We start from the raw sequence: 26,611 nt of genomic DNA, 5'->3' as shown, positions 1-26,611 counted from the left end.
GTCAGAAAGTCCTTCTGCATGGCACATCTTATAACCAAAGGTTTTGCATCCAGAAAGAAAGAGGTCATCATCCTTCTCTTCTCATCCCTCATTAGACCAATTATCAAATATAACGCCCCATTTGGCATGTACTTGACCAGACACCTACAACAGCTGGAGAGGCCACAAAAGTACCTCACAAAAGGGATCCTAGGCCTTAAACACATGTCCTACATGGACACACTCAAGAAACTTCAACTGTTCTCAGTCTCTTATCATCTATTTAGAGATGATCTCTGCTTGACTTACAAAGCCATGTCTGACCCAGCCCTACTTGAAATGCTACATCTAAAGAGATCCCAATCCCCCCATGCTGCATTCTCCAGAGATCACAACCTTATTACCACAATTAACAGAACATGCTGGAGGGACAGGTTCATTTCCCAAAGACTGCCCATGCTCTGGAATAAGCTTTCCATTCATGTCAAGCAGAGCACCTAACTGGTCCTCTTCAAGAGAAATCTTAACAAGTGGATGGGTAACAGAATGTTCACCCCATGGATCACTCTAGTTGCCTACTGGATAGGGGCACTGTGAACTAACACTGGGTGACATTGTGCCTAGGTTATTTTTTTTGGGCTAGACTTGTAAAGGCTCCAGGGCAATTAGCCTAGTACACACCTATGAACCTATGAACAGATATTGCCATTAACTAACATATATAATCTGATTAACATTTCATTCTGTACACATTAGTACCCACACAGCACTAACAGATGTGGTCTGTCATATATACATTAGCAACAGATGCTGTCCCTCTTATAATACATACATGCACAATAGCAAAATATGTGATCTCTCTCACATTACATGTACTTCACATAATTCTAGATGTAGTCCCTCTAACAGTAGATGCAGTGCACACTAGTAACAGATGTACTTATTTTATAAGCTGTACTCATTTAAACATACAGTCCTCCCTATGCTACATGATACATGCAATAGCGATATATGCATTCTCTTCTCTACCAGGAGCAATAAACACTAATGGATTTGTTCCTCCTGCACTACACACAATATTACATTTAGCAACAGATGTACATACTCTCCCCTAAACTCAACATGCAGTATAAATTAGCAACTAATGTAGTGTCACCTACACTACATACTGCACATATTAGTAAAAAAATAATAATCCTCCTGACACTAAATGCAGTACATTGTAGTACCAGATGTACTATATCCCACGCTATAAGTAATACACACTAGTAACATATGTAGTAGTCATACATTACATTACACGTACTACACACTAACAGCTGCAGTTATTCCTATACTACCTGCAGTGCAAACATTAGAAACACTTGTAATCCTCTCCTAGACTGCACACTTATAGCTAGTGACAAACACAGTCCCTCTCACATTTCATGCAATGCAGATTAGCAACAGCAGATATGCAGCACAGCACACTGTAGTAACAAATGCACTCATTCATTATATCTAGTACAAACTGGTAATAGATCTGGTCTTTCATACAGTAGCATAAGTACATATTCATAACTGATCATATACCATGCATAGTACACAGTCATAACTTGAATGGCCTGTTCAAAACTCCATTCAACACAGCGTAGTAACACATGGAATCCTTCTTACACTGTCTGCAGTAAACAGTAGTAACAGATGTAGTCCTACCTTCAAAACAGTAAATGCACAGTAGCAACATATGTAACAGATGTAGTTCCAAGTTACACTGTGAGTAGTAACCACCAGTTTCAGATGCAGTCCCTTCTAAGGTATACGAGGTACCAAATAATAATAGATATAGTCTATGTTATGGTAGAACATTAGTAACAGGTGTAGTCCTTCATAAACGTCTACCAGTAACAGATGCAGTCCCTCTTACACTGTGTAGTATACATGAATAACATATATAGTCCCTCCTTACAGTAAAAACAGCAAAGACCAGTAACAGATGCACTCTGTTCTACATTATATATAGAACTTACTAACAGATGTCGTCTATCCTATGTTACATGTATACACAGTAAGAGCAGATGCATGTAGACTAGTAACACATGTAGCCCCTCCTACATTACATGCACTATGTGCTAGAAAATGACAAAGTCTGTCCTATATCACATGCAGTACACCTCAGTAACAGATGTAGTCTGTCCTGGAATGCATACAACACACATTAATAACTAAAGCAGCTGATGTCTCTCCAATGCCTCATACACAACACATTATTAACAAGTGTGGTCTGTTCTATACCACATTGAGTACACCTAAGGATCTGAAGAAACTGATGTCTCTCCAGTACTACATGTGCAACACATTAACAACAGGTGTGGTCTGTTCTATACCACATGGAGTACACCTAAGGAACTGATGAAACTGATGTCTCTCCAAAACTACATGTGCAACACATTAACAACAGGTGTGGTCTGTTCTATACTGCATGGAGTATACCTGAGTAGCAGCTATCCTGTAGCACATGAAATAAAAAATAGGAAGTGAAGCAGCTGATGGCTCTCCAATACTACATGCACAACTCACTAATAACAAGTGTAATCTGCCCTGAAACATATGCAGTACACATTAGTGACTAAAGTTGCTGATGTCTCTCCAATGCCACATATAGAACACATTATTAAGAGGTGTGGTCTGTCCTACACCACCACATGTAATTCACATTGCTAACACTGCTACACTACATGAGTACACAATAGCAGACATATTTATTATTTATTATTTATTTATTGCATTTGTTTACCGGGAAAGTCCACTGGGCCTAGGTGAGCCCATTTTTAGTGGAGGCCCATAGTGAAAAACACCACATAAAATTCACATTACACAATACAAATATCAGATTTAGCAATTTTTGCAGTTATTTAGCATTTCCATTGCAGTTTTATGGTAGTCCATCAATGATATAAACATGTAATTTTGGTCATATAGATGCCATAGCCATTTACTGGTTGGGAGGCAGAAAAAACAGTAACATTGTATACAATTATTTACACACATTTAAAGCTGTGTAGGCAGTGTAGTAACAGTCATAGGTAAAGCTGTAGTCCTGCTAAGAGTGCATACATGTAGCCCCAGAGAGTGGGCTGTGTAGGCAGTGTAGTAACAGTCATAAGTATAGCTGCAGACCCACTAAGAGTGCATACCTGTGGCCCCAGAGAGTGGGCTGTGTAGGCAGTGTAGTAACAGTCATAGGTATAGCTGCAGACTCACTAAGAGTGCATACCTGTAGCCCCAGTGAGTTGGAGTAGTGTGAAGAGAAGAAGAGTTATTTTTGTCTTGGGCATAACCAGCAGGTAGAGAGGTGCTGTCTAAGGGATTTTATAAAGAGAGCATGGTATGTGATGGAGGTTATTGAGGTTGGTAGGTTATTCCAAAGTTTGGAGGTAGTGAAGGAGTAAAGGATTTGGCCAGCTGGAAGTTGAGATTTGTTGACTTTAAGTAGAATTTTGTTTTCAGATCTAAGGTGTCAGTTTGGATGGTACAGTGTTAATATAGAGGAGAGAGATGGACAAGCTGTTGGTTTATATATTATGTTATGTGCAGTAATTAAGTGGAAGTAGTTGAGATAGAGTGGTAGGTCAAGTCAGTTTAGTTGCAGTGAGGAGCAGTGATGTGAAGAGGACCTAGCATTTGTTGCAAATCTAGCAACTTTATTGTAGCATATATCAAGTTTGTTTTTTAGTGAAGAGTGTATGTTAGTGAGGATGAGGGCACCATATAAGAGGGATGGAAGTAGGAAGGCTGAGGCTAGTGTTTTTTGGGCATTGTTATTTAGGTAATAGCTATGTCTGTAGAGAGTACCTAGTTTCTTATGTGTGTTTTTGATGTTATTGAGTATGTGGGGTTCAAAAGTTAGGGTTTCATCAATAGTGACTTCTAACAGTTTAGTACTGGGGACAACTTCTATGGAGGTATTATTTTGGGAGAGGCTAGAGAATTCAGCCCTGCCTCCTCCACAGCATGCATAGGTACCAATATCAGTTATAGTTGGTCTTACACTACAAGTCAGTAAACACTAGTAACAGATACACTATTTCTTACATGACATGCATGTAGCCAAGTAACAAATGCAATACATCCAACACTGTATGTAGTACACACTAATAAATGAAAAACTCACTTTTATATTGCACACTGTACACACTAGTAAAAGACACAGTGTCTCTTACACTAGAAATATGCACATACATTACAAACATTCACAGCAATACAGCCCCCCTTATACTACACACATACACAGTAGCAGCAGCCATCATCCCACCACTATATGCATTATGCTTTAGTAAGTGATGCAGCAGATGCTTATCTGCACTACAAATTAGTAACACATGTAGTCTGTGTTACAGCACACATAGTACACACTGGTAACACATGCACTCTGCATTACAATGCACATAGTACGCACTTGTAACAGATGTAGTCTGTGTTGCAATGCACATAGTACACACTTATAACCCATGCAGTCTGTGTTATAATGCACAAACTACAAACTTGTAACACATGTAGCTAGTGTTACAAAGCACATAGTACACACATGTAACACATATAGTCTCTTTTACAACAAACATAGTATACACTTGTAACACATAGTCTGTGTGACAACACACATAGTACACACTTGTAACAAGTAATCTGTCTTACAGCACACATGTAGTCTGTGTTACAATGCACATAGTACACACTTGTAACACATGTAGTCTGTGTTATAACACACATAGTACACACTTATAACACATAGTCTGTGTTACAGCACACGTAGTCTGTGTTGAAATGCATAGTACACACTTGTAACACATGCAGTCTGTGTTACACCACACATAGTACACACTTGTAACGTGTAGTCTGTCACAACACATATAGTACACACTTGCAAAACATGTAGTCTGTGTTACAACACACATAGTACACACTTGTAACACATGTAGTTTGCATTACAATGCATGTAGTACACACTTGTAATAGATGTAGTCTGTGTTACAATGCACATAGTACACACTTGTAACCCATGCAGTCTGTGTTACAATGCACAAAGTAAAAACTTGTAACACATGTAGTCTGTGTTACAACGCACATAGTACACACTTGTAACACATATATTCTCTGTTACAACATAGTACACACTTGTAACACATGTAGTATACGTGACAACACACATAGTACACACTTGTAATGCATAGTCTGTGCTACAGCACACATGTAGTTTGTTACAATGCACATAGTACCCACTTGTAACACATGCAGTCTGTGTTACACTGCACGTAGTACACACTTGTAACATGTGTAGTCTGTGTTACAACACACATAATACACACTTGCAACACATGTAGTCTGTATTGCAATGCACATAGTGCACACTTGTAACATGTCTGTGTTACAGCACACATGTAGTCTGTGTTACAACGCACATAGTACACACTTGTAACACATATATTCTCTGTTACAACAAACATAGTACACACTTGTAACACATGCAGTATGTGTGGCAACACACATAGTATACACTTGTAACACATAGTCTGTGCTACAGCACACATGTAGTTTGTTACAATGCACATAGTACACACTTGTAACAATGTAGTCTGTGTTACAACACACATAGTACACACTTGTAACACGTAGTCTGTGTTACAATGCACATAGTATCCACTTGTAACACATGCAGTCTGTGTTACACTGCACATAGTACACACTTGTAACATGTGTAGTCTGTGTTACAACACACATAGTACACACTTGCAACACATGTAGTCTGTATTACAATGCACATAGTACACACTTGTAACATGTAGTCTGTGTTACAGCACACATGTAGTCTGTGTTACAATGCACATACTACACATTTGTAACACATGCAGTCTGTGTTACAACACATATAGTACAGACTTGTAACAGATGTAGTCCTTCCTGCCCTACATGCTTATAAATGAGTAACATCTGTTATGCTTCTTGCAGTACAGGCATATATACAAATAGCAGATGATGTCTCTCATATATTGCAGTGAGCACTGACAATGGGTATAATCATCCCATACTACATGCATACATCATACTTGCACACTATTAACTGATACAGTTCCTTCTACAGTACATGTATCAAAAAGTGTCAACAGATGCAGTTCTGCACTACATACAGAGTGGTAACAAATGCAGTCTTTCTTATGCTAAATAGTCTATCCTACACTATGCACATGCACAGCAACAAGGGACACAGTCCCTCGTATACTACATGCATACAGACTAATACTGCATGTGACCACAACACCTACAGCCACAAAAAAAGAAGAGACAGCCCTTCTTACACTACATTTATACATACTAGTAACAGATATAGACCCTCTTACATTAAATGCATACAATCTAGTAACAGATGTAGTCCCTTCTACATTAAATGCATGCAATCTAGTAACAGATGTAGTCCCTCATCCATTAAATGCATACAAGCTAGTAACATATGTAGTCTCTCATACATTAAATGCATACAATCTTGTAACAGATGTAGACCCTCCTACATTAAATGCATACAATCTAGCAACAGATGTAGTCCCTCATACATTAAATGCATACAAGCTAGTAACAAATGTAGCCCCTCATACATTAAATGCATATAGTTTAGTAACAGATGTAGTCCCTCATACATTAAATGCATACAAGCTAGTAAAAGATGTAGTCCCTCATACATTAAATGCATACAAGCTAGTAACAGATGTAGTCCCTCATACATTAAATGCATAGAAGCTAGTAACAGATGTAGTCTCTCCTACATTAAATGCATACAAGCTAGTAACAGATGTAGTCTCTCCTACATTAAATGCATACAAGCTAGTAACAGATGTAGTCCCTCATACATTAAATGCATACAAGGTAGTAACAGATGTAGTCCCTCATACATTAAATACATACAATCTAGTAACAGATGTAGTCCCTCATACATTAAAGGCATACAAGCTAGTAACGGGTGTAGTCCCTTATACATTAAATGCATACAAGCTAGTAACAGATGTAGTCCCTCATACATTAAATACATACAATCTAGTAACAGATGTAGTCCCTCATACATTAAATGCATACAAGTTAGTAACAGATGTAGTCCTTCATACATTAAATGCATACAAGCTAGTAATAGATGTAGTCCCTCATACATTAAATACATACAATCTAGTAACAGATGTAGTCCCTCATACATTAAATGCATACAAGCTAGTAACAGGTGTAGTCCCTTATACATTAAATGCTTACAAGCTAGTAACAGATGTAGTCCCTCATACATTATACAATCTAGTAACAGATGTAGTCCCTCATACATTAAATGCATACAAGCTAGTAACAGATGTAATCGCTCATACATTAAATACATACAATCTAGTAACAGATGTAGTCCCTCATACATTAAATGCATACAAGCTAGTAACAGATGTAGTCCCTCATACATTAAATGCATACAACCTAGTAACAGATGTAGTCCCTCATACATTAAGTATATACAATCTAGTAACAGATGTAGCCCCTCATACATTAAATGCATACAAGCTAGTAACAGATGTAGTCACTCATACATTAATTGCACACAAGCTAGTGACAGATGTAGTCCCTCATACATTAAATGCATACAGTTTAGTAACAGATGTAGTCCCTCATACATTAAATGCATACAATCCAGTAACAGATGCAGACCATCATACATTAAATGCATACAATCTAGTAACAGATGTAGTCCCTCACACATTAAATGCATATAGGATAGTAACAGATGTAGTCCCTCATGCATTAAATGCATACAATCTAGTAAAAGATGTAGTCCCTCATACATTGAATGCATACAAGCTAGTAACAGATGTAGTCCCTCATACATTAAATGCTTATAAGCTAGTAACAGATGTAGTCCCTCATACATTAAATGCATACAATCCAGTAACAGATGTAGTCCCTCATACATTAAATGCATACAATCTAGTAACAGATGTAGTCCCTCATACATTAAATGCATACAAGGTAGTGACAGATGCAATCCCTCCTACCATTCATTCAGTGTATGTGGAAACATTCTTACAATAAAAACATCATCCATCCATTGTTGTCAAGTCTCATTTGAATTCTGCAGTGACCCTGTGAATGACCATCACCATTTACAGAGTTCACTAGGCAACAAAGGGACACAGGTAGAATGCCAGGCCTTTACCCTGTAAAACACACACACCTATGAACACTTTAGAATCTCCATTCCACCTACCATGTCTTTGTGATGTGAGAGGAAACCGCAGCACTCAGAGAATATCCACACAAATACAGGACATACTGACTCCACAGAGAAGGCTCCCCAGTCAAGATAGAACCAGAGAACCTCTTGCTGTGAGGCATCACTGCTACTCAAGCTGGCATTGTGCCACCCCACACAACAGACACACACACACACACACACACACACACACACACACACACACACACACACACACACACACACACACACACACACACACACACACACACTCACACCTTAATAACATGTATAGTCCCTGCCATTCTACATGCTTACACACACACTAGTAACAGGTGTTGCCCCTCTTATACTACAGGTACTACTATTAGAGTAATAGACGCAGTTCCTCCTTTGATACATATAATACATGGACAGTTTCCTACCATTTCTCCAGGCAGCCTGATTGACATGGACATCCTGAGGCAATGTTGCAATTGCCTCATGTATAGTGACAACTAATTACTCCAAAAAGAAATACAACATGTGAGAGATGTATCTATACCATGAATTTGGAATCACTTCTCTCACAAAACAAACCAGATACCAAACAGGCTGCCAGCACACATACTTCACCTCTTCTGCATAACAAGCTCACAAGACATAAACCCACATATGGAAAGGTACTTGCTAAAAGCCTACCTAAAGATCAGAGATCTCCCAAGCGCAAACCTGCTGCACACACTGCAGACCCAACGGAATCCACTGTACATAATAATACACACAACAGTGTGTTGGCCAATAAGACCGTAAGGCAAAACACCTGAAAACCAAATGTCTTGGTCATAGCCAACCCCATAGTGAGACAGACAGGTATACCCTCACCAGGCTGTACAAGAAGAAGGTCACATTCAGCTGCCTGTCAGGTGCCAGGATCCATCAGATCATGCACTCACTCAAGTCTCTAAACAACAAGTACCATTATGACTCTGTCATAGTCCATGTTGGAGTGAATGATTTGAGATATACATCAGTGGACTATATGAAGAGACACATGAATGAGCAATCAGATTGTGTGCCCCAGGCAAGTATGTCCCTAGCCCTAAGCAGCATTCTATCTTCACCTAGGATGATGCCTCAATATAAACAAAAAACAATTGACTTCAACAATTGGTTTAGCTTCTGGTGTCAATCCAGGGGGATCTAGTATTGTGGTTGACAGACTACGCTGCTTTGCCAGAGATGGTTTTTACCTGTCACCTCTTGGCTTTCAGTTACTGGCAAAGGTACTTGCCTCCCCATAGTGCATTTTTTAGGCAATGTCATAACAACAAAATTCCTGATATAAAAAATCTACTAGAGACAAATTCAAGGTTATCCAGCTTAATGCTAGGAGTCTAAATTGGAAACTGCATTCACTGGAAGCACTCCTTACCTTGGATGATGCAGATGTCTGTGCAGTCACAGAGATATGTTTCAAACCACAGAGATCACCCCGGCCATGTAAGGCTACACTGCCTTCCCACACGTTTAGACCTCAAAACAAGCATGAAAGAACCAAAGGAGGAGGTGCAGCCATCGTCATTAATAGAACCAAAGGTGGAGGTGCAGCCATCATCATTAATAGAACCAAAGGAGGAGGTGCAGCCATCATCATTAATAGAACCAAAGGTGGAGGTGTATCCATGTTCATTAAAGACCAATACACCTCAAGACTCGTTAAAGAGTACGGCTCCCTAGAGGTACTCCAAGTGCAACTAACTGTAGGTAAAACCCCCTTCCATATCATTGTTAGCTATACTGTAGGTCCCCACCCATGAACCACCAGAACTACTCTCCCTACCTGGATCAGTCACTCACTATACAGCCAAACACCTTGGTCATAGATGATATCAACAATCTTTCCATTGACTGGGAGTCATATATGAGCACAAACATATTTGTCCTCAGGTTCCTGGACTTTGTAAATGAAAATGCTCTGGAACAGATAGTCTACACCCCCACAAGGGGCTTGAATGTCCTAGACTTAGTACTCATCAATACACGGGGTCTCTGCACTACCCCCTGTGTGTTGCCCTCCCTGGTAAGGTCTGATCATAAATCAGTCTCGTTTCAAGTAACAATTATACCTGACCTCTCCTCAAGACCAAAAAGGATGAAAAATTTATCCAAAGCAAACTGTAGCCTGCTAAGCAAGGGCATAACTAGTTTCAACCCCCCTGCTACCACTGTCAACAATGACTCCTATACAGAGGTGTACACAAATTCCCTGTATAAACAACTATACAAATGTAGAGACTCAGCTGTACCTAAATGGATCAAAACAAGGTCCTCATAAAAAAAAAAAAAAAAAAACAAGCCACCCTGGTGGACATCAAGCATAAATAGGTTATATAACAAGGGGAAGAAACTAATGTCTAAGAACATGAGGGAACTGACACAGCAAAGGATGACACCATACACAGCTTGAACAAGCAAATTACATATCCTGTAAAGTCCTCTTAAACCAATTACAAAGCTAAACAAGCATTCCTCCCTAAGGATAATAAAAAGGCATTCTTTAGCTACATCATAAATCTAAGAGAGAAGGCCAAGCTTTGTACCAAACTAGTAGTGGACAGTACACTCATACTTGACCCCTAAGGACATCGCCAACCTGCTAGCAGACAGACTTGGTGCAAACCTCACCCCCCATGTCCTCACCAGACACACCCCAAAGCATACATGTCACCAGTCCTCTACCTAGTATCTCCAAAGAGCAGGTCATAACCACACTCTCCATGGATAAAAACACAGCCTCTATGGAACCAGTTAACATCCCAGGCTGCCTACTAAATGGTCTAAAGCAGGACCTAGTGGAACCATTGGGCAGTCTCTTCAACCACAGTATAAGTAGGGCTTTATCCCAGCAGAGTGGAAAACAGCAACAGTAATCACCTTCTACAAAGGGGGTCCATCAACTGATCCTGGGAACTACAGACCCATAAAAATAATAAAAAAATAAGCCTAACCAGCCTTATCTGGAAGGCCATGGAGAGAATCATCATGGACCTTAACAACAAAGACATAGGTGACCTTCAAATTTTTGACCTGATCCAATTTGGCTTTGTCAAGGGTAGATCATGATTATTAAACCTGGTGGACTTCTTTGAGAAAGTCACCAAAACCCCGAATGAAGGCAAAACAGTGCATGCAGCCTATTTTGACTTAGCCAAGGCTTTTGACACAATCCCCCACTCAGGCATCATTGAGAAACTACCCCAGCTGGAAATTAACCCATATGTCACTAGATGGGCAGCCAACTGGCTGACAGAATGCATACAGTCAAAGTTGTGGATCAACCTCTACCAGCTGACCAGTTACCAGTGGTGTACCACAAGGATCTCTGCTGGAACCCTACTGTTTGGAATCTATTTCTTAGAAGTCCAGGTGAAAATAGATGGCCTGTGGCTTACCAAGTTCGCTGATGACTGCAAACTGGGTGCAATCATTGAGTCTCTCAATAATGTTGACATACTACAAAATGGGCTTACACAGACAAATGATTGGTGCCAATGTTATGGACTTAAACTAAACACAAAAAATGCATTATCATCCTTTTTGGCAAAGTGGAAATACCTGCAGATTACAATATTAACACTTCTTCTTCTGGCTTTTCCCATTTAGGGGTCGCCACAGTGGATCACCTGTCCGCTCATGATTGGCAGTGGAGTTTTACAGTGTCGAGTTGCCAGCCCAGCGCCCAACCTTCCACAGAAGGCACACACATGCACACACTCATACCTAGGGCCAATTTGGAGCATCCAGTCCACCTACAGCATGTCTTTGGGATGTGGGAGGAAACCGGAGCACCGGAGGAAACCCACACGACTACAGGGAGGACATGCAGACTCTGCACAGAAGGCACCCCAGCCGAGGATGGAACCGGAGAACCTCCTGCTGTGAGGTGACAATGCTAACCACTGCACCACCGTGGCTGCCCAGATTACAATATTAACACTACTCCACCTTAACTCAAATCCTGTGGTGAGCGATCTGGGAACACAGTTGATAGCAATCTTAACTTTGTTCACCATGTGGTAAGGAAGGCCTTCAACATCACATATCTCATAAGTAATGGCATTGCATCCAGAGCTACAGATATTATAACTCCCCTGTATTCATTCCTCATCAAATCATTAACAGAGTATAACGCTCCCTTTTGTAGATCCCTCTGCAGACACCTGCAGCAACTGGAGAGACCTTAAAAGTTTTTAGAAGAAAATTCAGGTTCTTCAACATATGACCTACATGGACAGACTGAACACTCTGTCAATGTACTCTGTATCTTACAGGCTGCTGAAAGGCAACTTGTGCCTGGCCTACAGAGCAGAATCAGCCCTGCCCTAATGGAAATGCTGCACATCTGCAAGTCACATGGGAAAAGGTCACCTGATCCAGAGATCTTAACCTAGCCAGCGACATCAACATGACATTCTGGAGAGACAGATATGTTTCCCAGGGATTGTCACTCCTCTGGAACAAGCTCTGAATTCATGTAAAACAGATCCTCAATGACCCTATTTAAGTGTAACTTAGACAACTGGATGGAAGACTGTAAAATTACCCCAGGGGGTGTCACCTATGTCCCTCTTAGATAAGGACAGTTAGTGCTGATCATAGGCTTGTGCTGCAAATATAGACCATATACAATCTGGTCAATAAGGGAACAGGGGTATAATGGCTAGACTTATAAAGGCCCTAGGGCTAATAGCCTTGTAACCTCCCATGAGCCTATGGACCTATTAGTAACTCGCAGTCTCTGCTCCTCCACATACAGTGCATGTAAGTACTGCATGTAGTCCACCTTATAATATGTACAGCACATATTAATAACTCATGTAGTTCCTGCTTCTTTACATGTGTTGTATGGTAGTACCACTTACAGCCCCTCCTGCAATACATGCAGTGCACATTATAAATACAGGTAGACCCTGCTCCTTGTTATGTACAAAAGCAAGATATAGCCTGTCCTCGACTGTGTGCAGCACACGTTAGTAACATATGTAGTCCCTCCTCTACCTCTGTTACATGTTATTACACATGCAGTTCCTCCTACAATGCATGTTGTATGCACTAACAACAGATGTGGTTCCCCTCAGTGCTACATGCAGTACACACTAGTGACAGATGTAATCCTTTTACACTATACGTAGTATGCTCTAGCCAGAGATATAGTCCAACCTACCAAATATAACCTACAGCTGACTGCATATATTTCCATCCTTCCTGCCAGCAGCTGAGGTCATGAGAACTAAAGGAACACCCTCCCATCTGCAATTACCTCTATCAGTTACCCTGAGCTCTTTAGAAAGTCTCTTAGACAACATCTCTCCTCTGGCTGGCTATGCCCATGCCAAAAATAACTCTCTAAATACTGCTACTCCCACTCTACCCCACCTCTTTCTAGCCAGCTGGTACTTCATCTACCTTGCCTATGTACCATGCCCTATCCTCACACACCTCCTTTCTCTCTATCCCTCTGCATTACTACTAATGCTGTACCTATCCTCCCTGTCATCTCTGATGAACCATTCCACTCATATTCAAGCTGCTTAACACCTATTTACTGTGACATGTACTTTTATCCCATATTTATTTTAAACCCATGCCCACGATTGTTACTGTATTGCCTTCTAGCTCTTTATGTAATTGTAGTTGTATTTCTGTATTTCTAGTGTGTGTGCATCACCTGTAATTTGCATGTGGAGCTTTTCTCCCTGGGCCTGCACTGAAAATGGGCTCACCTAGGCCCAGTGGACCTTCCCGGTAAACAAATGCAATAAACAAAATATAAAATAAACTGGGTCAGGGGAGGGAATCTTGTAACAAAATGACTGCTAGGACAGTACTGGACACTAGGGGAAGTACAGGAAAAGAACATGATGCCATTTCTGAGCCTAAGATATACATCGGGGATGTCAGATACAGTCTTCAGTCTGGAAACAAGTAAAGAAATGAAGCTGACGGACTGTGTGTATACCAAGGTCACTCCTCACTAATGGAGTTAGAGCCACTTGGGAGGAGTCCCAGGGACTTCTTATACTGGAAAGCAAAAGAAATTCCTCAAGCTGCTGCAAGCTTTTTTATATGCTGGTCAGATATAGGCATACCTATCAAACTCTTAATGCAAAAAATCTGTACAAAGCCTAAATAATGCGGGGACGAAAGCCCAAAATTTGGGACAATTTTTAAATATTACTCCTCATAAACTTAGAAAATTATTAGAATGACAGCTTTTGCATTACCATGGATTTTATGAAAAATACGGAGTATGAAAGTCAAATGTATGTAATTTATTTATTTATTTTGCATTTGTTTACCTGGACTGGGTGCAAGCTCATTTTCAGCGGAGGCTCAGGGAGGAAAGCTCCATTGGTCAGATACATATATTACAATGTCATAACAAAGTTCCAAAGTTACAAGAGGTTCACAATCATACAAGGAGGGTTTAGGAGAGGATCAGCGTTGTATAGTCGTGGAATATGGAAGAAGCAGCTGTTGTAGAACACGGTTTTAGGTCGATAAACAATTCTTTGCACAGAAATGAGTTGGGTACAGGGTAAAAGATGGGGAAGTTCTAACCATTTTAGTTGATGTAGAGCAGAACAATGGTGGGATCTGTATGGAGAACTGGTGGTGAATTTTGCTATTTTATTGTAGCAGGGGTTGAGTTTAGTGAGGTCAGTGTTGGTGGAAGCACAATGTAGTGTGGGCAGGAGATGAGTTCTTGTTATGTCTTGTCTGGTGTGGTTAGTAAGAAAAGGCTTGATTTGATACACGGAGCCTAGTCTGATGCGAGTCTTTTTAATGGTCTGAGCTAGATGGAGGTCACATTTCATTTTATTATCAATTATTTCACCTAAGAACTTTGTTTGTGAGATGGCTGATATAGTGGTGGTATTGGTGGAGTGTATCAGAAAAGTTGTAGGGGTGTTAGGTGTTTTGGTGGGGTGGAAGTGCATTAGTTTGGTTTTGGATGGTTTGAGTATAAGTTTGGCTTTGGTTAGCCAGGTTTCTACTTCAGAGAAGGACTGTTGAGTGTTTATTTCTAATTGTTTTACAGAAGATCCAGTAAAGATGAGGGTCAAATCATCTCTGTGCTTTATGAGTGAGGCAAGTGAAGTGGACTAGTGTAACTAGTTAGTGAAGAGGGAGAAGAGTAGGGGGCATAGTATTGAACCTCGAGGAACATGTATGTTGACAGGAAATAGACTGGAGAGTTCCAGTTGCCATTTGACTGCTTGCTATTGGCCAGTAAGGTAGCTGTGGAACTGTGATCGGACAAGCGGCTGAGATTAAGGTAGGACAAGCAGCTGGGATTAAGGTAGGACAAGCGGCTGGGATTAAGGTAGGACAAGCAGCTGGGATTAAGGTAGGACAAGCGGCTGGGATTAAGGTAGGACAAGCGGCTGGGATTAAGGTAGGACAAGCGGCTGGGATTAAGGTAGGACAAGCGGCTGGGATTAAGGTAGGACAAGCGGCTGGGATTAAGGTACGGGAGCTCAATAAGGAGTTTCTGGTGAGAAATGGCATCCAAGGTTTTCGACAGATCATGACAGACACATGAGACATGTTTACCTTGGTTTCTGTATTGGTTTACAGTGTCAGTGAGGCTAAGGAGTGCAGTTGTAGTGCTGTGGTGTGGGCGAAATCTCTGCTGGGAATGAGATAAGATGTTGTTAGTAAGTAGGTGGTTAAGAGCTGTGTATGACTAGATTTTTCTAATATTACGGAGAGGGGTGAGAGAATGACAATGGGTCTATAATTGGATAGTTCTGCGTTATTACCACCTTTGTGCAGGGGAATAATGTATGATATTTTCCAGTTTAGTGGAATGTAGCTTTCAAGGATAGATTGATTAATCAGGATTGAGACTGGGGAGGTGATGGTGTCTGCTGCTATCTTCAGAAATTCTGAAGGCAGGTTGTCTGCTGCTATAGAAGCGGGCGTGACTATTTTGAGTAGTTTTTTGATGGTGTGGGATGGAACAGGTTTAAACAAAAAGCTACTACCAGCTAGATTATTAGTGGTTGGGATAGTTGGAGGTGTATTTTTGTGTGAGTTGATTAGGGAATATATTGAGTTTGTAAAGAAGGTATTCAATTGGGTGGCTATGGCATCAGTTGATATAGGTGTATTTGGGTTGGGGGTAGTGGTACTACCTGGTTGGAGTAGTTTTGTTACGGATGACCAAAATATTTTTAGGATTATTTTGGTTCTTGAGCAGTTGTGTAGTAGTTTTTTTTTTTTTTTGTCAGATTTTATTTGGGATTTGACTTTGTTTCTAAGTTGCTTGTAGAGTTGTTGGCTTTCCTGATTTGTACTACTTTTCCAATGTGACCAGGCTGCATCTCTCTGTCTAGGTAGAATTATGGTGGTATCTTTTGTGAGCCATGGTGAGTAGAGATTTCTAAGATGAGCTGATCTACAGGGGGTCAGCTGCATGGCTGTAACAGTGAGAAGAATATTTTGGCATTGAATCCATTTTTATTATGAATTATCTGGATATGTGGCTGCCTGGGTAGGCTTTTGTTGTGTCTGAAAAGGTATGTGGGGAGCTGATCACTAATAGCATCTAGGAGGCAACCAGCTCGATAAGAAGCTGATGTTTTGTTACTGAGAGTTTAATCTTGAACAGATTGTCTGTTGGACTGCTTGTTTGCTCTAGTGGCATCTTGAATGAGTTGGGAGAAGCTGTGTAAATTAATAAAGTTTGTGGGATTGTAGGAGTTAATGGTGAATCAATCAGTATTGACATCACCTATTATAATGGTTTCTTGTTGGAAGGTTAGGGATGTCCAGTGGAGCATGTCTTCAATAGTGTTTAGGTTGCCACCTGGTGGAATATAGACAGCAGTAATTATTAGATGTTTGCTATTGCTGATTTTTAGTTTTACAGAAAGAATTTAAGCATTTTTGAATGTGTGTATGTTTGTGTTGATTAATTTTAGTTCCAAGTTTTGTATGTATATGATGGCTACCCCCCCCCCCCCCGTTTGAGTGATTGCATCAATATAAGTTGAAACCTGGGGGGGTACTTTTGTTATCTTTATCTTTAATTTCTGGTTTGAGCCATGTTTCTGTAAGGACTGATAGATCAGGGGAGTACATGGAAATTAAGGCATGGAGTTCATGTACCTTGTTGACAATACATCTTAGGTTTAGATTTAGTAGTTGAAAATGGTGTCCTTTGGAGGGGATAGGGATGGTGGAGGAGTGTGTTGGGCTATGAGTGGAGGTAAGTTTTTGAGTAAGTTTAGGACCAAGGTTTGGGTGTATGTCACCACTGAGTTGTAGCTGACTTGGCATGTGTATGATGGTTTTCATGAATTTGATTAGCTGTTTGTTGTTGTACAGGATCATTTGAGGTTGTGACTGAGTTTGATAGCATTCAGGTGAGAAATAGATAATGCATGTTAGATTATACGGGTTTGATGTGATTTTAAGTTTGCATTGATTTGTCAGATGGTGGTGGCTAATAATAGTAATGGAGTTGGGGAGTTAAAACTTTTGGAGTGTGTTGTGGTAGGATGTTAGGAGGTGGAAAATCATTACTAGGATAAGGCATTATGTGTGGAAGGATAGGTTTAGTCATGCGTGAGTTTTGGAAGGTGTAGTCATTTTGAAATGAGAGATTGGTCATGCATGAGGTGAGAGGGTGTGACTGGCTAGGTATGGGGTTAGTTATAATTAGGTTTGGGAGTAATGGGGGTGGGATTTGTGGGCAGGGTAGGGGAGCAGAGAGTGCCTGGTGTAGCAAAGGGTGAATGGAGTGATTTGAGCCAGGTAGCGAGGCAAAGTGTGAGAAAAGAAAACCGTCTACCATACTGTTTTGATCTTACAGATGTTCGTGAGTAAAAGCTAAAAGGGACCAAGTTACTGTACACCACTGCCAATCCTAGATTTAACACTATTGTGAAATTGCAACAGAGGTGCATACAGGGATAACAGAAGGAGCCAGAGTGGTACTGTTTGATACTGCAATATTTGTTGTAGTCCAAGAAATGGAACTGAGAAAAGACTGTAAATATTACTATTTAGTTTCAGAGTGAAGCAACTCATTTCTTATTTATATATGAACTCTTTTTATTTGTTATGAGTGACACTTTATTTATAGCTGAATTTTACAGTCTGCATTGCATGTCATGAAAACAGCAAGAAATATCACTATATATATATATATATATATATATATATATATATATATATATATGTGTGTGTGTGTGTGTGTGTGTATGTGTATGTGTGTGTGTGTGTGTGTGTGTGTGTGTGTGTGTGTGTGTGTGTGTGTGTGTGTACATATATATGCACACATGCATGTGTGTCCATGTAAATGTTACCTGAAAACATTACAAAATTTTCACATTATCAGAAATACTCTATTCAATATGATCTGTGCATTTTTGCTAAGGCTTTAATGTATTACAAATGTGGTAACAGTTTACCTGTTTTGCTTTAGAAAACTGACAACATGAAAAAGAATATCCCATAAAATTCCTTACTTACCGGTGGACCTGGTAAGCCAATTCCAGGTGGTCCTGGAGGACCCATGTTTCCAGTGTCTCCCTACAGAATGAAAAAGTACATGTTGCTTCAACAGTCAAGACACTGACAAACTGTATCTGGTACCCCACAACTATCTGTTAGCAATAGGCGTAGCCAGCATTTTTGAAATTGTAGAACAAGCTCCATAATTTGGGTTTTATACAAGTTTCACCTCTAAAATCGAAAAAGTGTACGCTTAAGAAAAAAAATATCATTCTGAAAAAAAAAATCCCTTTACAAAATATGTAATGGTAAATCATTATAAATGCATAATTCAAAATTTAAAACTCAAGCATTTCTTATTGAACAACATACATTTCTTTAAGAGTGGATAATGTGGCACATATGGATTATGCCCAGCTTCATCCAATTTGGTACCTTGATTCAGAAATCCAAAGTGGGTGCTGAAATAGGTTTGTTTTGTACCCACATAAAAAATAACCAGCAGTTTATATGAACCATACAGATTTGAGTATTGCAACAAAACAACTGAGTTTGTTATATGGAAAACATAAATTCAACAAACTTTGTTACCTTTTCACCTGGGAATCCTGGTGATCCTCGTGGACCTGGAAGACCAGTTGATCCCTAAGAATCAAACATTCCAAGAACATCATTTAAAACTAATGTCAGAATGAAAATTCATATTTATGCTCTTTAAAGCTATTTAAATAGAACAGCTCAGCATGCAAGCTGAATATAGAGATGTGTACTGCTTTTAACAAGGCACTCTATACAAACCTTTTTAGGAATCATTTATAGGAGCAAGCCATTAGCCGCAAACAAGTATGTACATCTCAAATGAAAAGCCTCAAAGTCACATTTTCTCAAACATTTTGACAAGCTGAGTCACAATTTCAGATCTTAGAGTACATACTTGTAACACTGTATTCTCGTTGTGTTTTTGTATTGTTATTCTAATAACCTATTGTTTTGCTTTTAATCTCTTGTGCTTTTTTCTTTAAGATGATATGCTGCATTACATCTTATTCATCCCTGGAGGACTGACTCCAATGGTTCATCTTCATACGCTGAATGAGTCCATCCCTTCCATGGCAGCAAGGGCTGTGAATTTCCAGTGAGGCGAGAACCCTAGGCTCATTCATTCCACCCCAGAAATTCCCTATGAACTCATCCACTCCAAGACAAGAGCCAGTTAGTAGGGAGTGGGCCAGCTTGTAGTTACTGTTAGATGACATACTCTCTCTCTTCACCATGGAACACCTCAAAAGCAGTGTTTTCTTTTTGAGAAATACTATAGCTGCCCAATAAGGGAAAGCAGACTTCCTCTTCCTGAAGTCCTCCTTGGCTTTACTGTGCCACTTTGCGCAAAGCAGCGCAGGTTTGCTAGGCTCAAGCTCCATAGAATGAGTACCCAGTAATCCCAGTAGATGTCACCAATATGGCAAGTCAGAGCCACCTGCCTTCCCCCGGATGAGTAACTCGGCATTAGCCACTCACTTCCAGACTCCCATTCCAACTCTTGCAGGCACCAAAGCTCTGCTATTTGAATTTGAGATGATTGGGTATAGTCAGGGTTTCATTTCCTGAAGCTACAGAACTGACCATCACATTTTATTCTTCAGACATGTAGAAATGCGTATTTTATCACATAATTTCACTACATTATGTTTGTTTAACTCAACACATCTTATCACATCTTTGTCTACCTTACCAAAATACACAGTTTTATTGTATCAAAGAGCCAAACCTAATAAATATTACTGGAATGAATAAAAGGGTGCACTGCAAAAGTCATCCTGGAGTCTATGACACCACAGATGATGAAAGAAGCAAGAATGATGACGCTAACGTTAGCTTGCATGGCTGGAAAGTTGTTGGGGGTACGGGTAAGCCTCATTAAGGGCTGACAGGAGCACTACTGCCAGGGTTCCACAGCTAACTGATAAACAGCCTTCAGCAAAAATAGGGCAGACCTATCAGGATGCTATATATATATATATATATATATATATATATATATATATATATATATATATATATATATATATATTTATATACAGACATAGATATATATGGGTCTGTGTCAAAATATTGATAGACTACCATATTGAATTGTACTACACAGAATCTCAACTTGTCAAACTGGCTTTCTATCTAAATGCTGGTACAAATGGCCTTTCTTGCATGGGGCAAACATCCCATTATACCCCCTGCTTATTATATATGCCAGCTCTGAGTTCACTTCACAAACACCCAATCCCAAGGAATACTGGAATTTAGCTGAAAAGCCGGTTTGATGAGTTGGAATTTTATATAGTGCTGCTTGATATGGTGGTTTGTCAAGATTTCTCTTTTTGTACTGAGGATTGCATTAAACCAATGTTTACAAGGATGACAACAGATCTTATTTTCAAGTACATGATTCCACTGTTAATAGTTTTAGCCATTTTCTTTTCAGAACTATATAATAATTTATGCAAAAATAGGATTTTCATTTGTACTCTCTCTCCTTTCCTCCTGCCTGGTTTATTATCATAACCTATTTTATACTGCATTTGCCCCATATTTTGCCCTCTTTCCTTTCCATTATTTTCTTATTTGGACCCCCAGTTGTCTGATTTATGTGGTTTTCAAATTGTTACTTAATCCTCCCTCTTTTCTTATTTAATCTTTTGGTCCTTTTGTTACCTACATTACCTACCACACCATCAGACTCTTTTTTCATTCCTTCACAGTTCACACACACACACACACACACACACACACACACACACACACACACACACACACACACACACACACACACACACACACACTCATTGTTTCTGTTTATAAACTGGGCACACAGACACATTTACAAACACCATCTCCAGTTAAATAAGAGGCCTTGCATTATATGGCTACAGTGCTTTCACTGTTTTTATATCAGTGGCTACCTCCAAAACATGTACAGCTCCCCTTCACCTTCCCCCCCCACACTACTGACACTTTTCTTCCACTATGAATCCCTTCTCCTCCAACCCCCCATCTGTACACTAACACATGTGCAGACATGACAGAACGCTACAATCAAAAGTCATAAACCCCCATCTGTACATTAACACGTGCAGACATGACAGAACACTGCCGTGAGATGTCATAAACCCCCATCTGTACATTAACACATGCAGCCATGACAGAACGCTGCCAGCAGAAGTCATAAACCCCATCTGTACATTAACACATGCAGACATGACAGAACACTGCCAGCAGAAGTCATAAACCCCATCTGTACATTAACACATGCAGATATGACAGAACACTGCCAGCAGAAGTTATAAACCCCCATTTGTACATTAACACATGCAGCCATGACAGAACGCTGCCAGCAGAAGTTATAAACCCCCATTTGTACATTAACACATGCAGCCATGACAGAACGCTGCCAGCAGAAGTCATAAACCCCCATCTGTACGTTAACACATGCAGACATGACAGTACACTGCCAGCAGAAGTCATAAACCCCCATCTGTACATTAACACATGCAGATATGACAGAACACTGCCAGCAGAAGTCATAAACCCCCATCTGTACATTAACACATGCAGATATGACAGAACACTGCCAGCAGAAGTCATAAACCCCCATCTGTACATTAACACATGCAGATATGACAGAACACTGCCAGCAGAAGTTATAAACCCCCATTTGTACATTAACACATGCAGCCATGACAGAACGCTGCCAGCAGAAGTCATAAACCCCCATCTGTACACTAACACACGTGCAGACATGACAGAACACTGCAATCAAAAGTCATAACCCCCCATCTGTACACTAACACATGTGCAGACATGACAGAACGTTACAATCAAAAGTCATAAACCCCCATCTGTACACTAACATATTTGTAGACATAACAGAATGCTGCCATCAGATGCCATAAACCACCATCTGTACATTAACATGTGTAGACATGACAGAATGCTGCCAGCAGAAGTCATAAACCCCCATCTGTACGTTAACACATGCAGACATGACAGAACACTGCCAGCAGAAGTCATAAACCCCCATCTGTACGTTAACACATGCAGACATGACAGAACACTGCCAGCAAAAGTCATAAACCCCCATCTGTACATTAAGACATGCAGACATGACAGTACACTGCCAGCAGAAGTCATAAACCCCCATCTGTACGACAACACATGCAGACATGACAGAACACTGCCAGCAGAAGTCATAAACCCCCATCTCTACATTAACACACACAGACATGACAGAACACTGCCAGCAGAAGTCATAAACTGCCATCTGTACATTAACACATGCAGACATGACAGAACACTGCCAGCAGAAGTCATAAACTGCCATCTGTACATTAACACATGCAGACATGACAGAACACTGCCATCAGACGTCATACACCCCATCTGTACATTAACACATGTGCAGACATGACAGAACACTGCCATGAGATGTCATAAACCCCCATCTGTACATTAACACATGCAGCCATGACAGAACGCTGCCAGCAGAAGTTATAAACCCCCATTTGTACATTAACACATGCAGATATGACAGAACACTGCCAGCAAAAGTCATAAACCCCCATCTGTACGTTAACACATGCAGACATGACAGTACACTGCCAGCAGAAGTCATAAACCCCATCTGTACGTCAACACATGCAGACATGACAGAACACTGCCAGCAGAAGTCATAAACCCCCATCTCTACATTAACACACGCAGGCATGACAGAACACTGCCAGCAGAAGTCATAAACTGCCATCTGTACATTAACACATGTGCAGACATGACATAACACTGCCAAGAGATGTCATAAACCCCCATCTGTACATTAACACATGTGCAGACATGACATAACACTGCCATGAGATGTCATAAACCCCCATCTGTACATTAACACATGCAGCCATGACAGAACGCTGCCAGCAGAAGTCATAAACGCTTCATCCCTGTTCAGATTCCTTTCCAGTCTCTACGTTACCTCTCCTCCTTAGTCCTACTGCATTGTGCACACACACGATTCTCTTTGCTTACTTTCTATTTCTTACTTTCTTCTCATTCCTAATCCATTATTTATTTTTATAAAGTTTTTAACATTTATTTACCAGGAAAGTCCAACTTGGACAGAGCACATTTTCAGCAGAGGCCCGGAGAGAAACACCCCAGATGCATATCTTTGGAATGTGGGTGGAAACTGAAGCCCCCAGCAGCAACCTGCATAAATACAGGGAGGACATACAAATTCTGCACAGAACGCACCCCAGTCGAGAATAGAACCAGAGAACATTCTGCTGTGAGACGCAATACTAACCTCTGCACCACTGTGTTACCATGTTTCAATAAGTTGTTTGCTGTCCCTTTCCTGCCTCTGCCTACCCTTTTCTGGCCACATAGGTTTATAGGTTCATAGGTGATTACTAGGCTAATAGCCTTAGAGCCTTTGCAAGCCTAGCCCACAGGATTGCCCTGGCATCAAGCCACCCAATGTTAGTTTCTAGTGCCTCTATGTGGCAGAGCCACTGAAGTGATTTCCGGGGAGAATTTTTTATTTCACATCCACTGATCAAGATTTCTCTTGAAGATGGCTAGTGAGGTGCTCTACTTGACATGTATGGGAAGTCTATTCCTTAGCATGGCAGTCTCTAGGTTATGAATCTGTCCCTCCAGCTTGTTCTGTTGATTGAGGTAATAAGGTTGAGGTCTCTGGAGCGTGTGGTGCAGAGGGATTGGAATTTCTTTAGATGTAGCAGGGCTGTGTCAGACATGGCTTTGTAAGTCAAGCATAGATCACCTCTGAGTAGGCAATATGAGACAGAGAATAATTGGAGTTTTTTTTAGTCTGGCCATATAGGACATCTGTTTAAGGCACAGTTTCCTCTTTGTGAGGTACTTTTGTGGTCTCTCCATTTATTGCAGGTGTCTGGTGAGGTACATGCCAAATGGGGCATTGTACTCAAAGATTGCTCTTATGAAGGAGGAGAAGAGAGAGAGAGATGATCATCTCCTTCTTCCTGGATGTGAAACCCTTAGTACTGAGATGTACTACATAGAAGGATTTTCTGATCACAGTGGCTATGTGGTGGTCAAAGGAGAGGTTGCTATCAACCCGTGTTTATAGATCTCTAATGATGCCTTCATTGTTCAGTGGATTGCCATCAATATGGTAATTCATGGGCATCAAGGTTTTTTCCAAAGGGGATGACGCATTTTTTGGCATTGAGTTTATGGCCATGGTTTTGGCACCAATCGTTGGTCTCAGTGAGGCCTTTCTGTAGGATGTTTACATCAGTTGGTGAGTTAATAATGGCTCCCAGCTTGCAATCCTGTGCAAACATGGTCAGCCAGAGACCTTTCATGTTGGCGTGGACTTCAGAGAAGTAGATGCCAAACAGAAAGGGGACCCAGGACCAATCCCTGTGGGACTCCACTCATGACTGGTCGGCAGTTTGACTTTGAGTCTGCTACTTTAATACTGTGGGTTCCATCTGTGAGCCAGTTTGCCACCCACCTAGTGATATAGGGGTTGATGCCTAGTTTAGTGAGTGTATCTATGATTCCTGAGTGAGGAATGTTATCAAAGGCTTTGGCCAGATTGAGGTAGGCTGTATGAACTATCTTGCCCTCATTCATAGCTCTGGTGACTGACTCGAAGACGTCTACCAGGTTGAGCAGACATGATCTACCATTCACAAAACCAAACTGCATGGGATCCAGAGTTTGTAGATTCCCTATATCCTTGTTAATTAAGTCCATGAAGATGCTCTCCATAGCCTTACATATTGGACTCATCAGGCTAATGGGGAAATAATTCCCAGGGTCTGTAGTCACTTCCCCTTTATGGAGAGGGATGACTGTAGCAGTGCACCATTCAGTAGAGACAAAGCCTGAGGTGAGCCTGTGATTGATCAAGGCACATAGGTGAGCTGCCAGTCAATTTTGTAGCTCATGTAGAACACAGCCAGGAATATTGTCAGGTCCCATAGAAACTGTATTCTTGGCCTTGGACAGTGCAGTTTTAACCTGTGCAGCAGTAATACTGGGTGCCTGGGATTCTACTGGTATTGTGATAGGTCCTTTGGGGGGGGGTAAAGTTGGCACTGAATCTGTTGGCCAGTATACTGGCAATATCTGTTGGCTCGGTATAAGAGGTACCATTGTGCAGTAGCTCGGAGCAAACCTGGGTATTGTCATGGAGATTTCTGACATAACCATAGAAGGCCTTGTGATTATCCTTAGTATTTGCTGCAATCTTGTTTTTGTGGCTGGTTTTAGAGGATTTAATGAGGGATCTCAACCTTTTGTTGAGGCTAATAAGGGAGTTTTTCCAGTCTTGGGACTTCACCTTTTTCTGCAACAGTTTCTTTCTTCTGTTGTAGAGTTTGTTTATGACAGGGGACCACCAGATTGGATTCCTTTTTTGGAGGAGAGTGTCTTGGTTCTGTTGAATATGGCTGGATCAATGCATTTGTGTACATGTTCATACAGTGCATTGGTGTATGATTCAGTAGTCATGCACCAATTCTCCATCGGCATGGGTGACGTGAAGTTTGCCACCTCTGTTTTTAGTAGTCCAAAGTTAGCTTTGGAGAAGTTTTTCATGGTGGTTACCTTAGCGGGGGGTGTGGGTGAGATGTGGATATCCATGGTGATTAATTTGTGGTCAGAATATTGGTGCGGAGCATCGGTCACCCATGTTAGTGATAACCAGGTCAGGGATGTTGCTCCCTCTAGTGGGGGTAAGAATGAGCTGGTCCAGGGCATTGGAATTAATGAATTAATGAATTTCAGGAAATGTCGGCCAAGTGTATTGGTACATGAGTAATTTTCCCGGTCACTGGAGGTGTA

The 26,611-nt window shown here is 40.7% G+C and overlaps 1 protein-coding gene across 5 annotated transcripts in view; it reads right to left on the bottom strand.

Moving 5' to 3' along the window:
- The window catches only part of COL16A1 (collagen type XVI alpha 1 chain), a 3,146,845-nt gene that overhangs the window by 924,071 nt on the left and 2,196,163 nt on the right, over positions 1-26,611 (bottom strand). For all 5 annotated transcript variants that reach the window (XM_044082765.1, XM_044082783.1, XM_044082773.1 and 2 more), the window contains exons 38-39: positions 19,325-19,378; positions 18,752-18,811 (exon numbers count right to left, since the gene is read on the bottom strand). In XM_044082765.1, the coding sequence (XP_043938700.1) occupies positions 18,752-18,811; positions 19,325-19,378 (114 nt within the window). The remainder of the gene's footprint in view (positions 1-18,751; positions 18,812-19,324; positions 19,379-26,611) is intronic.

The sequence above is a fragment of the Protopterus annectens genome, chromosome 1.part1 (genome assembly GCF_019279795.1).
Source record: "Protopterus annectens isolate FY-2018-M chromosome 1.part1, PAN1.0, whole genome shotgun sequence".
NCBI classification, from domain to species: domain Eukaryota; kingdom Metazoa; phylum Chordata; order Ceratodontiformes; family Protopteridae; genus Protopterus; species Protopterus annectens.
This window is presented reverse-complemented; position numbering and strand designations above follow the sequence as displayed.